Consider the following 16,859-nt stretch of genomic DNA (forward strand, 5'->3'; position numbering starts at 1 on the left):
ACATCTACCCTAAAACAAAAACCGGCTAAACAGTGGCATAGAAAAATCTGGGGCCTGCTAACAGCTATGTATCCTAAACAACAACAGAATTACACTGCTTGCATTTTGAATGTATAGCAGAGCTTGCAAGGTACCAAAAGTAAAGTAATGATTATGTTTGTAAAATTGATACATGTTCTTTGTAAAAATAAATTATTAATACAATTCACTCACTAAGAACACATGTCAAATTCTCAGCCAAGGCCCCACAACCCCTTAATATTTGCCTGTTCTTTTCAATATAATAATAATAATAATAATAATAATAATAATAATAATAATAATAATATTTATTATTTGTATTGCACCTTTTCTATAAAATATAACGTCTTTTGTATTGCGCCTTTTCTATAGAATATAACACAACCTCATCAGAAGAACATAACATGAAATAACTCAGCTCTACTCCAACTAGTGGAGTTCAATAATTGAATCCAGAGAATTATGTATACCTGACTTTGATTTAAAATTGATAAATAGAACTAGAAACGTCAGAAATATGAAAACAGACAGATGAGGGTATAAACTGATGCTCTTCTTCCATTACTAACTAGAAAAGTAACAAAATTTTAGATGAATTTTGAGATGATTTAAACAAAATGTTTGCGACCAAACTAGAGTTTTTTTGCCCCGACTTTAAAGATGGAAGGACCAATTAAAACAAAATCTTCTCCCTGGTATCTTTATTCATTTTTTTTTTGTTTTTGAGCATTAAAAATTATTTTTGTTGTCTTTGTCCCACCTCTCCTATCTTAGGGTGGATATTGTCATAGGGGGTGCTAGGAAGAGAGTGAAAAAAACTTAGAGATCTTGCTGATACAGTCTTAAAAGATGTTGACGACAAAACTCTGGGGATGTAAATTCAGTCTCCACTGGGCACAGAGGACAAACATAGGGGGCTTAAGTATTATGGTGGCAATATCTAGACCAAAAAGGCAATAGGTTTGAGTAAAGATCTAGGAAATACAGTCGAGGCTCTCGTAAACAGACAGCTCTACTTATGGCCACCTTCACAAAACTCTGTTTTTCTCAAACTTTGTGTTTTTACATTCCTATTAGCAGCCAGCTTCAGTAACGGATGCCTTTTTCGCATCTTGAGGGTGCCTGCTTACAAGAGCTTCCACTATACTATAAGCATTTTCTTTTGTTCAGAAATACAGTAATATGCTTTTCCCAATCAGGAATGTTTTCATCATTCAAATCCCATAAGAACTGCAAACAGACAAACAGTGATGATTTCACTACCCCCACCATCACAATTAATTAAGGTCCCCACTATGTCAAGCTCACACCAGTTGTGTTGCTTCGCAAATTAACTAACTTTGAGTTTACTACCCACATTTATTGTTATCTATTCACTAACTTAAAGCTAAGAAGGATACTTGAACCTTCAGAAAGGCAGGTTTTAAGAAGTAGAGAAAAAAGATGTTATTTGCTTTGGTAGGAAAGGGGGGATACTTACGCCAAGTAAATCGATACCGTAAACTGCAGCTTCTAAGCCCTGGGCTTATCTTTGTCAGGGGTTTTATGAGGGTTTATAAACGAAAGGGTTTACATTCAAGTGGGCTTTTGCCAAGAATAGAAAAAGAGCTTTGAAAGAAGCTATAGCACTGCTGATCAACATGTATTGGTTTAACCCTTTAAGCCCCAGTTATCTACATACAAATTCTCCAAACTGATCTCTATACATTTCCTTAAAGAATGAGTTAACAGAAGTTGTTAAAAGATCAAGGCATTTTTACTTAGGTGATCATTTTATTAATTCTCATAACTTATCTGTTGACAATGTATAGATATTGTTAGGAGAAAATTGATCTTGGTCACTATTGGGACTTAAAGGGTTAATTACAGCTGCATGCCTCAAAACGTCAAAATATGTAAGTATAATAGAGTTCTAAAGAGTGCCATCATAAAAAATTAAATTTGTTAAATTATGGGATTTGTCAGGATGTTATGAAAGAACAACATCTAAGAGCCCTACTTGCCAAAAACTAGCAATGTGGGGCAAATTATCACTGAGATAACCTGGATAATTTGCCCTGAAATGCTAATTTTTGGCAAGTAGGCATCTTGGGAGATGTTCTTTCAGAATATCTTGACAAATCCCATAATTTCACAAATTTGATTTTTAACGATGTCATCACTTTAGAACTCTATGCTCAAGAGGGGCTCATAACCAGGGGGAGGGGGTGGTTATAACCAGATGCAATTTTTTTTTACATGTAGATGGGCCTATAACTGGGGGAGGAAGATACTTAATTAGTTGGGGGGGGGGGGGCAGGTGCTTCTAAGCAGCAGTTTATGGTATGTGGTATGTGTTTAACCCTATCTGGTGGCACAGAAAAAAATATACCTGGGAACAGCCATTCTGGTCGGCCCTACTGCCACCCGATGCAGCCAGCTAAAGATCATTTACATGACATTTTCTGAGGTATTGTCGAAATATCAGAACAACAGCCACCAAAACAGTCCCTAACAAAGCCAAATGCAAAACCACCATTTCCATGAATGTAATTATTTGATGTAAACGGCAATAATTGTAAATTGGAGACAGCTCAAGTTGCTCCACTTCCCACAGCTTGGCATTAACGTAGTGTAAATGAGAGACATCAAAATGGTGGCCTGCAGCAATTACCGAAGCCCAGAGACAATTGTCGTGATATGTGATGTTGTCATCGACCTGAAATCCAGGTATTTTTACGGGCTTAACGTTACTTGCTTTCGCCAGAACTCCTAGGTAAGCATCCTCAACTGGGAAGACTTTCCACGTTTGCATGCTCCGAAATAAAGATGGCACAATACTTGAGGATATTACGTAAAACGGTCCAGCAGAATACGGTGGAAAACGCTCTTCGGGGTAACAGTCTTTAGCAACAGCATTTGCATTTTCTTCGTCCTCGAATCTTCGAACGGGTGCTCCGTCACCATAAACCCGACCACCATAAAAATTCTCACTAGTTGATTCATTCAACCACTTCGTTAGGAGTGGTAGACGGATGTAAACATCGTCATCTGCTTTCAGAATAAACTGTGGCTTGACTTGCAAAAAGGCCCAGCGAAATCCCGACAAAACTTTGATAATTAAATTATCGTAGTTATCCGTAGAGTTTAACACTAAAATATCATTGTAATAAAGGGCCTCGCGTCTTGTTTCCAATTCTATTTCTGGATCATCACTTCTGCCCAGAAGAAAAACATGTTTCAACTCTTTGGAATTTAAAGTTATGTTCCTTAGCCACGTGCGACGAATGGCGTTTCTGCGATCTTTAAAGGACCGCTTACCAACCCCAGACATGATAAGAGTAAGAAGAAATACTTCCTCGCGATCGTCGAAATTCGGTTCCAAAACTGGAGAAGCAAACGAGAAATTAAACTGCGAGCAACTAGACTGAATCATTGGCAACATAACAGAATCATCATTTCTGCGAGACGCAAACTTTCTTTGTGACAAAAGATTGTCCTTGAAATCTTTTAATTTGGCACCATGCAACAAGGGTGACTTGGAAAAGATTTCCGGCTCATTTGCTGTGGACGATTTCGCGTCAAAAGATGTCCTTCCCTGCACAAACTCGTGGTACTGCGATTCGAAATTGTTGCGAACATTCTGTTTCCGCTTATCATAAAAGCTCGCCAAAACAACAAGTTCCACTCCAATAATAGCAAGAGGGATAAATAACCCCATCCATTGCCTTTTTCCTTTCGTGAAGCAAGTTCGATTAACGATTGCTCGTAGCCGAATATTCATTTTCACACTCGTTCGATCAATGGGTTATCGTTCGATGTTACTTATCTGACCTGAAAAGTAACACGCGTCTTCTTTCACCGTTCAAGAACATTGATTTCCAGCGACCTTTGTCTTTGAATGTAGGTCCTTCTTCCTAAAACCATCTTTTCATTAACGAACCTCAGTTAGATTACTACCTAGCCTGCGAGCAAGCTCTCCTATTTGGGCAAGCGAAGCGAGCCTCGCGAGAACGCGCGAGCCCCTCGCGGCTTCGCCGCTCGCTCGCGCGTTCTCGCGAGACTCGTTTCACTCGCCCAAATAGGAGAGCTTGCTCGCAGGCTAATTACTACCTGGGATTGTCACCACCACAAAACAAACATGAAGCGGACATTTTAGTGCAAGCACAGGTAGCCCAAGCTCGAAATATGAGCATCGGCGAACATCGGCATTGTAATGTAAGGATTTGTATGATTTGTATTGTAATGTAAGGATTTGTATGGCAGAAAAACCTATCGTTTCTGTAACCCGTTTATGGCCGTTTCATGGGTTTTTATGTAAATCTTTATATATACAGACGGCCATAAATCGGATGCCGATGTTCGCCAATGCTCACATTTCGAGCTTGGGCTACCTGTGGGGTAAGAACTTCTTCTCCACCCCTCTCCCACAAGAGAGTCACTTCGGGGTAGGGTGGGTATTAGAGAGAATTTTTTTTTTAGCCACTTTGTTGTTGTTGTTTTCTTTTTCACCTGACAAATAAAAAACAGGTAAATTACCAGCTCGGGAATCTTAAACTCGCTATGATAGCCTGCGAATACGAAAAAAAAAAAAGGCAGAACCGCTTGTGGAATGTCAAAACACAACCGAGCCTACTACCCTCCTGAAAACATCTAGTGGTATTGCGTAAGGTAGCCATCTTGAGTTCAATTGGGAAATATAAGAAACGCCTTTTAATTGCTGTATTCGTGTGTTTTGTGTACCTTTGTCATTGTCGTGCGATCCTTTGATATTGCAAAAATATAGCCTGCGTGGCAGGCATTTGAAACGGAAGGGAAAGGGAGCTTTGGGAAAGGGAGTTTTAGGCGCGAGAGAAACGCGCGTGGTCTCGCGCCCTAATTCCCTTCCCCTTCCCTTTCGAACGCCTGCCACGCAGGCTAGCAAAAATACCCTCAAGATTTTTAGAAAGGAGACAGTACGTGAGGTTTTACACGACCTGATTTGCTCGATGAAAAGGCTTGGTTCCATGGACACAAGATGGCGGACGGTTCCGTTCTTCGTGTCGTTGAATTTTACAGCGGAGTTGGTGGAATGCATTTCGCTTTGAAGGGTAAAGGTGAACGTTTATAGTGCTATTTATTTAACTGGTAATCGTTGTGAGCTACACATTGATCATTTACATGTTCTATGGCTATTGTTTTAATACTGTCCCTCTATGCTGATCAAGACATGCCATACGTTAGAGGGCCATACATGTTTTGTACGGACGTAAACATGCACAAGTGGCGTACTAGTCATGATGACTGTTTACAGAACGAGAAACACAAATTAAAGTTTTGACTTAAAGTGTTAGACAGAACTGAGCAATGTATATGTTCAGTTGTGGTTCAATTCTATCCTTGGTTTAAATTTTTAGCTATAAAAAATTGCATAAGAACTTTTCGTAAAAGCATTTTAAGAAATTTTAAGAAAGTTAAAAATATACGACGTTTGAACGTTCTTGGACGTCATTATCAAGTGAAAAAAAAATACAGTATGGATAGAAGGAAAAAAAAATAGTTCATTAAAAAGAAAAGTAACATAAGAATATGTTGTACAAGTTAAAGAAAGTGTTTAAATCTAATGGATTGTCTCTGAGTATTAAGGCTAGGCCTAAAGTTCTTTGATGAATAACATTTTGTAAAAAAGGTAGTCAAATTTTCTGTGGCATTTCTTAAGAATGCAAAACTGACTCTCATTAAGAAGATTTTTGTCACCATGAGCTTCTGAAAAAGGTTCACCGATAGCTTAGTATGTGTGTTCAGCAATGCGTGGATGAAGATGTCGGGCTATGTAGCCAGCATAAACCACATCACATAGATCACATGCAAATTTATAAATAATGCAATGCTGACTCACAATACTCTGCTTAAGGTCATGCTCTAATTTTCGGCCCACAAAAATACCGGTAGACTGAAAGTGACAGCAATGTTATTGCTGAGATCATGCAGTTGCCTACGGACTGCATTAACGGCTATAATTATTATGATCTTTGACGGGAAGATCTATTCTAATTGTGTTGCCGTCATCGGTTTATTTTCTTTGATTTGTGTTTGGGTATAGTAATGTATGATAATTACGTTTTAACAGAAGGAAATACAATTTAAACCAAGGATAAAATTGAACCACAACCCATTATTTTAGGTATAGGTTTTAATAAACAAGTGGAGGCACATGCACATTTTAGTGGCCAATGATGGTGCGATTGTCTATCCAGTTTAGAGTCTAAAAGAACAAGAAAGCTACATTACATATAAGATATGTTTTTATAATAGTAGCTCAGCAGTTCGGTGGCTCTTCAGTCGGGACTGGCAATCTGTCAATCCACTTGAGTGATAATTTCATTTTATTTCACTTGTACACAAACCATCAAGCCACTCAAAAGAATAATACAGTTATGTAGTTCTTTCAAATGTTGCTCTGTACGATTCTGTAGTTGATTATATGACAGACTACCGGACAATGTGACTGCATGAACTGAAAACACATCATTTACTAGATCACTCTGGGACCACGGGAGCAGTTGACTGACATTGGTTTTAGGTGGCCTCTTATTCTGAAGTAATATTTTTCCAAAGAGAAGCCAACTTTAAATCTTTGTTCAGTTGAATGACTGCTCCTGCAGTCTTGCAGTCCTCAGGGGCACTCAACATCAAGTTTCAGAAAATATCTGTTCGTAAGACGATTTGAGATCTGTTGTGAAATTTCTTTTGGAACATCTAAAAAATGGAATAATTGCCCATTTTTAACAGATTTTTACCCTAAAAAACCACACCTACAATTTTCGGGAGCCTTATTTTCTGGCTGAAATTTAGAAAAGGTAAGTTTTGATCCCTATAATTTTTGGATCACTAGACTTTCAGCTTGATAATCCGAACAGATGAGAAATTTTTAGGGGACAAAAATATGCCCATATCTATCGTAAATACTAAAATACTGGACTATATCATTTTTGGGTGCCCCTGAGTCCTGTAGACCTGTAATTGATGTGGCTAAATTTAATTTAGGCAAAGTTAACCTAGACGCAATGCTCGTCACCAGTTTTTCCAGTTATACTAGGGGTGGCGCGATACCTCTAGCAGGGGCTCCTCGTGACTTATATATGCAGTTGCTTGCTTGCAGTTTTTCGCAAAGTGTTGTTGCAATAACAAAAAGGTGCTTTTTGAGGCACTTTTAAAGAGGAAAACCATAAAACATTTTGTCACGTGCATCCTGAGCTTATAATAATATTATTATAACCTGAGTTCGCTTGCAAGTTTGACCTAAGACTCACATTAACATGATTTGTTTCTCATTTTTTTTACTGCTGAGTGGCTGCTAGGGTCTTTTATTTATTAAAATAATGTAAATTGAGAAATTTTGGACTCTGAAGTTGGTCAATTATTTGGGCAAACTAATAGAAGGTGAAATTGTTATGGGATGACCTCTTAAAGGTTATCTTAACATCATTGTCAATGAATATGACAATTGTTATTCAGAATATGGGTACTGGCTGGCACTTTTAGTGCCAATCTGATTGCTCTATCATTGCTACTTGTTGTACATCTTTAATCACCATAAAAATAAATTGCTATTACCATTGTCACTGCTATTCCCATCACTGCCATGCTACTATAATAAAATATTTGCCACTTCTGTTACCATATTACCAGTCCTGCCATTACCATAACCACGTGGATTACAGTAGTCACATTATTGTAGCAATTGTATGACTTACATGTGTATTCATATTCAATGCAGGTGGCAGTTTCCCTAGTGAAGTAGTAGCAGCAATGGAAATCAACACCACAGCAAACCAAGTGTACCAACTTAATTTCAGTGACACAAACTTGCTTCAAAAGAATATTGAGGCGAGTGGACTTAAATTTTATTAACTCAGTCTGTTTAGTTCAAAATGTCTGATTTTACAAGGGAAAGAACCTGGATTGGGAATGCAATTTTGATCTTGACCCTTTCAGAATGCCTTCAAAATGTCTCAGTATTGGAATACTTATAATGGATGTTTTTGTGTTTAAGTCAGAGTAGGTTATTTTGCCTTTATTTGACTGAAAAAATGCTTGCAAGGGGTGGTATACCTACTGTATCTTTGTTGCATGTAACTGTGATATAAAATACGATTTGCACTGCACTGCACCCTATAATTTGACTATAAACTTATCTTCAATCTTTCTCAAAATTAATTATGTACAGAACATTGTGTTACAGATTACTTTTTATAATAAAGTAACAGTTGAATGCTGCAAAAGAGGCTAAGAGGTGTATTAAATTTAAAATGTGTTTTAGGGTTTGACAGCTCAAGAGATTGATAAACTATCAGCCAATGTGTTTCTTATGTCACCTCCATGTCAGCCTTTTACAAGGTAGATATCTTTAGTGGCTGCCCCTTATGTTCTTGGGAGTTGCGCATGTATGTTGACTTTTTCAACAGACTAAGCTACACAGAGGTTTTAGGACTTTTCACACTCCAATAATAATAATTGTACTTCTATTACGTACCTAGAACTGCAAACTAGCATGTATGAATATTGAAATTTGAGATATCAACCAGGTGCTTGAACAAGTTCTACATGTATAATCAACACCTGCCTTTGGAAATAGAGGACACCAAAAACTTCTTGTAGTATTTTTTAATAAACAAATTGACTGTAAAACAAAATGAATGTAATCAGCCTTCCAGTTAATTCTTTTAAGCAGTGGGGGGGATCTTATAGACCATTTGAGGGGTCACCAAGACCACAGCATGCTAATTTTTTTGTTATATTTAACTTAAAATACTTATACATGTATGTCATCTGTTTAGTCAGGAAGCCGTCTCCATTTGGTCATTGACCCAAGACCTGTCTCTTACCTGGAACACTCTGTAATTTTAGCTAAACACTTGTATTTAATTTTTACGATTAATTTATTCACATGGAGCTGTGTTTTTTACTCCTCTTTAGTGTATCATATATATTGAGTTGGCATGGTTTACATTAATTGTATTTCCTTATTGAAAAATGATGTCAAGATGTCATTAAAAATATAATGCTCTGTAATTTGTCGATTTGAGGCTTTTAACTAGCTTGGTCATCAGTGGTGTCAAAATGTCATTGAAAATGCTCTGTGATTTTGTCCATTTTGGTTTTGAAAATAATTTTGTTTGATCATCATAATCGTTATTATGTTGGTTTTTAACAGGGTTGGTCATCAAGGTGCATCAAAAGATCCCAGAATGAAAAGCTTTCTTCACATTCTTGAGCTTTTACCTAAGTAGGTCAAGAATGCTTTTGTGATATCCTTCATGTACATGACTGTATTATGTTGTGTTGAATTTTATCGTTGGTCTAGTTTTAATTTTCCTGCATTTTTTTGTGCGTGTGTGGTAATGCATGTCAATGACAGTAATTCAACAAATAAAAAAGGAAAGAAAAAAAAAGGACAAAAGAGAGAAAAAAAAATCAAATAAAATTGCCTGGCAATGAAGCATATAATTTTTTTTTTATTGATTGTTTCGAACAAATGGCAGTTTACAGTGTATTTTGATGTTGTTATGTTTAGTATCATTTCTAAAAAAAAAAGTCAAATTATTAAACTATGATGTGCACTACTTTTACCCCCTATGTTTGTTTATAAAAAGTTTATACAGTTCTATAATTTGCAAACTTGTTTTAGATTGGCTAAACCTCCTGATTATATCTTGATGGAGAACGTCAAAGGATTTGAGTCATCAGGTACAAGGTAAACTGTACACCACAAAATTTGCTGTTGATTATTTAATAGTTGATTACATGTTACAAAGAAATACAGTCCGTATTAAGCAGGTTGAATTTAAAGAAAATGTAAGGGCTCTCTTTTCCTGGGGACAAAGCAAATTTATGGTCCAAAATAATGAGGTGTTCATGTTAAGCGTGTGCCCGTAAAGTGGGCATTGACTGCACTTCTATATAGACTTAATATTAATTCAATGACTAATTAAATTGTCTTGAATTGCTTAGGGAACATTTTGTGGGAACACTGAAGGCTTGTGGATACCATTATCAGGTGATCAGTTGAATAATAATTTATAAACATACAACGTTTTATGTTGATCACGAGAAGCCTTCACATGATTGGAAGTTATTTGGTAGTTTACAGCCTTACTTTAAAACTATGAAGGTCTTTGGTCTGATTATAAAAATTTTAACATCTATTTTTGTTTTGTTTTGTTTTTGTTTTTTTTTGCAGGAATTCTTGTTATCTCCAATTCAGGTATAGAACTTGGTGAACATATACTAGCTAGATCAATAAAAGTATAGTAATGTATAAGTAGTGATAAACGTTGCATTCTGCTTTTGATATCCTCTGAACTCATAAGATTCCTGGCGCAATCAATAGTTTGTTTGTTTATTTTTTCATACTACATGTATGCAAAAGCCAAAATGAAACTACAATATGACTTAAAATTTATATCAAGACCAGTTACAACTGTAAGTGAACTTCAAGGGTGTTTAAAAATCCTTTGAACGATGGGTCTCGAGGGAGAAATTTATTTTTCTTGAAGTTTCCTGACCCTAAGCAGGTTAAGGGGAGCATTCATGACATGATTTGTTACATAGACCACTAACAAAAGATTTTATGTGTAAAAATTTGTGAAAGTAAATCTCTGCAAGCTGTCAACATTCCCAAGTAACATTGCTCTGTTACCCTTTGGTGTCATACGTTGTAGATTTTGAAGATTTACCCACTCAGGAATTAAACTTTTTGTGGGAAACGGTTCTATTGTGCGTGTGTGTGTTCTATTGTGTGTCATTTAGCCTAAGTTTAGTTACCGATGAGAACGCACACTGTTTTGAAGAAGAAGAAGGAGTGCCTTTATTTACCATACATTCATACAGGTGACCTAAATTACATTATTACAAGGCAGCAGAGATCAAGCATGTTCTTATGAGCTTTTAGACAATCTCTGCTTTATTCTAAATAGATGTAAAGAATATCAGAAGGCGGCCTTCCTGTTTTTACAGATTGACTATTGGTTGGTTGTAAAAATTAATGGTCAGTTGTAATTACCAAGTACAGCAGCTATAGCTGTGATATGTGTGTGTACATGTAGTGTACTTATTATCTTGACTGTTCATTTCAGTTTGGAATCCCGAACTCTCGATTGAGGTACTATCTTTTGGCCAAAAAGAAGCCGCTCCAATTTTTCTTCTCAACCCGTGATAAGGTATTTATGCCCATATTTATGACATGACGATGTGAATTGCGGAAAGCAAATTTAAATGACGATGTGATTGTTGCAGTTGTAATAGCAATTTAACCAATTTCAAATTAACCTGGAAAAAATTAATTCATTCCTTTCACTAGTTAAGGCAACTGGAAAATAGGCCACTTCCGAGTTCCAAAAACCCTCACTTTCAAAATGAGGCCAGGTGCACAACCTTTTCTGTGAAAATGAGTTTTATTTGCATGAGAATGAAAAATGATTTCCATATCAAAGGCTGAGCACCTACCCTCGTTTTGAAAGAGAGGCCCGGGCGAACTCGGAAATGGCCTGTTGACCCACTCACAATGTGTGGGTCTTCATAGCTCAGTTGGTAGAGCATTGCAGCGATATCGTAGAGGCCATGTGTTTGAATCCCGTTGCCCCCCTGGGTTTTTTTCCAGTTTAATTTCCAAGAGCGCAACTGAAGCAATTTTTATATCTTCGTTTAAACTAACTATCATAGTGTCTTTCTCGGAATGTGCACACCCATATGGCTCTGTCCACACTTCAGAAGCTGTAAGTTTCAAAGCTTTTTTGATTGCTTAGAAACTGGCGCTGCAAATCACTTAGCGTAATTATGTGGCACCAAAGGAATCTCGATCTTACGAATGTTCAATTGAAAATCGTTCTGACATGCACTATAAAGATATTTCTGTGTTAGAGCTTCTGTTCGCGCTGCGGGACGTATATATATATATTATTTTTTGTTTTAAGTGCATATTGTTACGATGCCAAACAGACAGATCTTTGGCATAGAATCCTATGCATTTTTTTATTGTTACCGTATAGGTGAGGTAACCCGCCTGTCCAAATAATCTCTCTTTTTAATTTGATCACGTTTACATGATAAGTGAGGTGTCCCGCCACATGTTACCTCACCTATCTGGGGTCCCCCAACTCCATGTAAACAGGCCCTAAGATACAGTACTTAACTTGCACTTGATGCATATCCTTTTCCTTGATTCCAGATTATGGAGACCCTACCCTCATATACAACACACAGCTATATGACCTTGGATCAAAATTTTCAAAGTGACAACGAAAGGCCCGTTGGATCACTAGCGATGGCAAGTGAACCTAGGGCAGTTAGCGACAAACAGGGAACAACGCAAGAAAGCGTTATGAACAGTACTGACAGAAAAGACAACTCTGTATGCGTTACGTGTCTCCAAGCTAGAAGTGAAGGGAATTTATGTGCAGAAGACGCTGTGTTTAATTCCACAGAAACTTTTAAGCCTTTGAACTGTCGAAGAATTGACAATTTCCTCGAAAAAAACAAAGATTATAATTACTATGAAGAGTTTATGTTACCAGATAAAGTTTTGAGCAAATTTGCTCTTGTTTTAGGTAAGTACGTTTGTTGTCGATGGTCAGTGGCGGCGATGCCTTTTACCTTTTCTTTTTGAAATAGGCGATTCCGTGTCTAATACTCAATACCATCATTGCCAAACCTTTTTTAAGGTAATGTTACACGCGACAATTTGCAACGACGATTTTTAGCGCAACACAGCCTTGCAATGTTGAAACAATATTGCAACCATTGGAAACAATGCCGCAATAATGTTGCTACGTTGTGTTGCGCGCGTTAAAAATCGTTTGTGTGAATTGTCGCGTGTAACATTAGGCAAAAATACATTATTTTTGAAATAGTCTTTTAAAAACGGAAAATGGCCACCTGTTAAGATGTATCATTTATTAGAGGCTGTTAATCATAATGAGTACTTGAATTTTTCGGAATTTAGGCGGGTCGGCGTGGTTTTGCTGCGGTAAGGGAGAGAGTTCAGCATATCTTGCCCCTGAATTTAATTCTGGGTTGTGAAGTCCCTGTTTTTATGAGAATCACTTTCAATAACAGTTCGAAAATTTTTCTTAAGTGTCTTGTGAATAATCGTTTGTTTGCAAAAGGGAAAATTGCGGAAACAAGGGGCGATAAGAGATGACTGTGTTGGGAGGATATTTTTGACTTGTATGGGACCATTGATTAACGTGCAAGACTGACTAATGTGGGTCTGTTGTGCACACAGGATTGAGACAGTGTTTAACGAATACCGTTATTGATTTCAATTTTGCCAGCCCTTACATGTATATCTTACTAAAATTTAACACCTAATTCACAAAGTATATCTCCGGTGCCCGGAGTTGAAATTAATGCCTAGATGTTTACGATCTGTTTTCTAGTGCTAGTGGCCTCATTCCTCCGTTTTATTGGAGCGCAGGTAGGCCTAGTCCAAAGGTCGTGAGTTGAAACGTCGCTGGGTCAAAAAACACTTTCTCTGATGCCTAGAAAGTACTGTTCGGAAGGATTGATAGAGTTTTTCGCTTCTTAGCACTCACAATGTTAACACAAGTTCATTTTCATTGTAGCGTGCCTGAATCCAAGTATCAATTTTTATAATAGTCGAAATTGGTCGCTATGATCCAATGCAAAAATCGCTGCACGATTAATATTCTCTTGTTTAAATGAAAATTAACCTGACTAGCCTCGTTAGAGATAATGTAAACTCTTGTGAATTCTGTATTGGAGAACGAGGCTAGTCATGCAAATTTAAGAAAAGAATATTAATTCAGCCGCCATTTTCGCATTGGGTCTATAGTAAGCTCTTTACTAGGATGAAAAATGGATAATTTTGCTTTGTCCACCTCAGATATTGTGACACATCAATCCGATCGTTCTTGTTGCTTTACAAAAGCGTAAGTATTCCTCGCTTGAAAGTGCCGCATAACAATTGACTTTTTTTATTGTAAGTGTGTCAATTAAAGATTGTTGGAATTGTTGTTGTTTACTGCCCTTTTCTTTTGTGAGTATGCATGTAGGAACCGGCTCTAGGCCCAGGTGAATCAGCTCAATGTGGTATCTAAGGCATCAGAATAGATAGAAACTTTTCTTCTGTTTGTTTAGTGTTCAGTATTAAAAATAACCCTGCAAAGGATCCCGCTTAGGTTGTTAATTCAACTGCAAGGAGCATTTCTACTTTCATATCTTTATCTGCTATTCATTCAGTGATAAGTTCCTTGTTCTACTTTGCAACTCATACTCTGTTACATCCATCTCCTCACAGGTATGGACATTACGCTGAAGGAACAGGCTCAGTTCTCAAAATGGCAGATATTGATGTAAGATTCTGATGGCTTTTGATAAAACGGTACCGATATCACATTTACAAGGGAAATTTCGCTCTTTTGTTAACACCGTTTTAGTTATCGCAAGTAATAGCTTGCCATTCCTCTAGCCTCCTGTATTCCTTTATAAATTATGCTCAAGCAAGCAGTCCCAACTAAGAATGGGAGAGAATGGAGAGAACAGCAATTGCAATGGAAGTTAAGTACATTTATAACGAAGTTGGCATACGTAAAGAAATAAAAAGTGAACCAATTTCGTTCGTTGTCCCAGGGTGAAACATAAATCTCTGCTTTTTTTTTTTCTTTAAGAAAAATGTGAAATTTATTATGTCTGCTAATGTCAGTCGTTCGAGCTGGAACCACTGAGTTATGGAAAGACTCACACTATTAAAGCAAGACCGTTTACAGTTTCATATGTAGTGAACACGTTCTGCCTACTGCTAGGATTAATTTCGGCAACGTCTTTTGGTTGAAAATAAATATTGACATGATCTCACAACGATCTATTTTGAGCCTATGGTTGCAAAAAAAAAAGGGTTTTACCTGATTGTCTTCAACTTTATTCTGTTGATCTGCAGTTACTTGTTTGCTTTTGCTAGTTTGCTAGATTAAGTGGTTTGCTATTGCCTTCTTAGGACACAGAGATCTTTAACAGATACAGAGATCTTAAGGATGGGGAACAGAAATCTAAATTGCTGACTGTGTTGAAGCTAAGGTACTTTACTCCGCGCGAGGTGGCCAATCTTCACGGATTTCCTGCTGAATTTCGTAAGTTTAAACTTCCTTAGCCCGTTCACACCTAAACCGCCTATAATCAGTCGCCAGTGTGGATCCACTTCCCTTGCATCACGTATGACGTCGTCAACTTAAATGATGATAGACAGATTTTACGCGTGACCTCTGTAGGTGGGCGATATCTTTCCAACAATACCCAGTCAAAAGGAAACAGTTTCAATGCCTAAATATTGCCTTAAATGACAAAACTGACCATTATTTTGGGAATTCATGCGAAAAATATTTTAGCTTTTTTGAAAGGTAGCAAAGAGCGTGACGTGGCCCAAGTGATGATGACTTGCATGGAAGTTTGGCCTGAATTTGGTCCAAAATGTAATACAATATGTTCTTTTCGATCCAGGCTTCCCTCCGTCAGTGACTGTCAAACAACAGTATCGCCTGCTGGGAAACAGTCTAAATGTTCACGTGGTGTCTGAGCTCCTTCGCTGTCTGTTCCAGGTCCCCGTATGTAATGTGAACAGTAGTGACCAGTGACCTCTGAACTCAGAAACGTTGTCAACGGTTAGATTATTAAACCCGTGAACGGCCCTGTCTCACCAGATTTCCTTTTGGAATTTGGACAATACTACTAGTGTTAATTGTAAGTGTTGGGATAATGCTGAAAACCGTTTTGAGCCAACTTAAAGGGACTATGCCATGGTGAGTTCAGCTTTTCTTGATAGAATCTGAGCTTAAGCTAAGTATTGTATTGTATTTTACATGGAACTGTAAAAGCCGAGGAAGATACCAAATGATTCCATCAAAGGGAAAGCAAAGTATGATCGCTCTTTTGTTATTATTTTTTCGTCAACGCAGGCGTTTAGCTTGAAAACGTTGGCCCAATTTTTTAAGTTGCAGTCCTTTTTCATCATGGCCATCGAAAGCCACAGACCGTTACTAATGCCTGAAGTGTAGTACTTAAGAAAAATAATTTAAAATAAAACTGAACCATTATTTCAGGGTTTTCTTTGATTCCAGTGTGTTTTAGAGTTGTAAAGTAACACCAAAAAATCGTGACATAACTTCTTTAAGGGCTACCGAGGTTAAAGGAGAATGGACTGTTTGCAGTGTCGTTGAAGATTGGTGTTAGGCACTAGAGCTCGCTCTGTTAACTATAGTAAAGTACTAAGCTAAGTTACAAGAAAAGTAAACTACTGGTATTAGGACTAATTCCAGTTTAGTCTGTCATCGTACAAGTGACGAGATCGAGTTGGACCCCACTCAGTCCGATTACCATTACAAATCAGAGTTACCGATAGCTATGGTTAAACGTGCTAAGGAAAAGATATTCATATGCATGTCTTCCTGACTTAAAGGTCGAGATAAATTAGGAAACAACAAGAACACGCTTACAGCGGCATTCAGGTCTCGTCTGCTTGGAGATTAGATCGAAATAATTCTACAAGAAAAATGATTTACTCGCTAAAGGTATTTTACTTCCTACTTTATCGACGTCGATACTTTTTATTTGTTTCTGAATTGAATTAGTACGCGTGTTAGCGACGACCAAAAATACCTCTGCGGTAGCAGCCTATGCGCGTGTATAAATACACGAAAATTCAAGGGCCTCGATTCCAGAGAAATTACATCATTGCTAGATATCGAAAAAGTGATTTACATGGCACGTCATTTCAATCGTCGAAAATAGCTCTGGAAGTACCCCCCCCCCCCCCCCCGGAGTAATCCTTCAATTTTGCTAATTAAGATTCTTATTTTTTTCCGACC

General features: G+C 37.4%; 2 protein-coding genes across 2 annotated transcripts; one reads left to right on the forward strand and one right to left on the reverse strand.

The window, feature by feature from the left end:
• Positions 1 to 2,307: 2,307 nt before the first annotated feature.
• LOC140928834 (lactosylceramide 1,3-N-acetyl-beta-D-glucosaminyltransferase A-like) lies at positions 2,308 to 3,804 on the reverse strand. Its single transcript, XM_073378629.1, has one exon. The coding sequence runs from the start codon at positions 3,782 to 3,784 to the stop codon at positions 2,441 to 2,443; it is 1,344 nt and encodes a 447-aa protein (XP_073234730.1). The 5' UTR covers positions 3,785 to 3,804; the 3' UTR covers positions 2,308 to 2,440.
• Positions 3,805 to 4,985: 1,181 nt separating this feature from the next.
• Positions 4,986 to 16,181, forward strand: LOC140927103 (tRNA (cytosine(38)-C(5))-methyltransferase-like). Its single transcript, XM_073376759.1, has 13 exons — positions 4,986 to 5,096; positions 7,760 to 7,869; positions 8,303 to 8,379; positions 9,197 to 9,268; positions 9,671 to 9,736; positions 9,994 to 10,039; positions 10,223 to 10,246; positions 11,118 to 11,201; positions 12,209 to 12,587; positions 13,886 to 13,931; positions 14,300 to 14,354; positions 14,996 to 15,128; positions 15,496 to 16,181. The coding sequence occupies exons 1-13, from the start codon at positions 5,018 to 5,020 to the stop codon at positions 15,627 to 15,629; spliced, it is 1,305 nt and encodes a 434-aa protein (XP_073232860.1). The 5' UTR covers positions 4,986 to 5,017; the 3' UTR covers positions 15,630 to 16,181.
• Positions 16,182 to 16,859: the final 678 nt, after the last annotated feature.

This window comes from Porites lutea, chromosome 2 (genome assembly GCF_958299795.1).
Source record: "Porites lutea chromosome 2, jaPorLute2.1, whole genome shotgun sequence".
In the NCBI taxonomy this organism is placed as follows: Eukaryota; Metazoa; Cnidaria; class Anthozoa; order Scleractinia; family Poritidae; genus Porites; species Porites lutea.

Bases quoted from the DNA above. Each gene is read 5' to 3' on its own strand.
- LOC140928834 (XM_073378629.1), bottom strand. From the start codon at position 3,784: ATGAATATTCGGCTACGAGCAATCGTTAATCGAACTTGCTTCACGAAA.
- LOC140927103 (XM_073376759.1), top strand. From the start codon at position 5,018: ATGGCGGACGGTTCCGTTCTTCGTGTCGTTGAATTTTACAGCGGAGTT. The intron at 9,737-9,993 runs GTAAACTGTACA...TGAATTGCTTAG, and splicing joins TTTGAGTCATCAGGTACAAG to GGAACATTTTGTGGGAACAC. The intron at 15,129-15,495 runs GTAAGTTTAAAC...TTTTCGATCCAG, and splicing joins CGGATTTCCTGCTGAATTTC to GCTTCCCTCCGTCAGTGACT.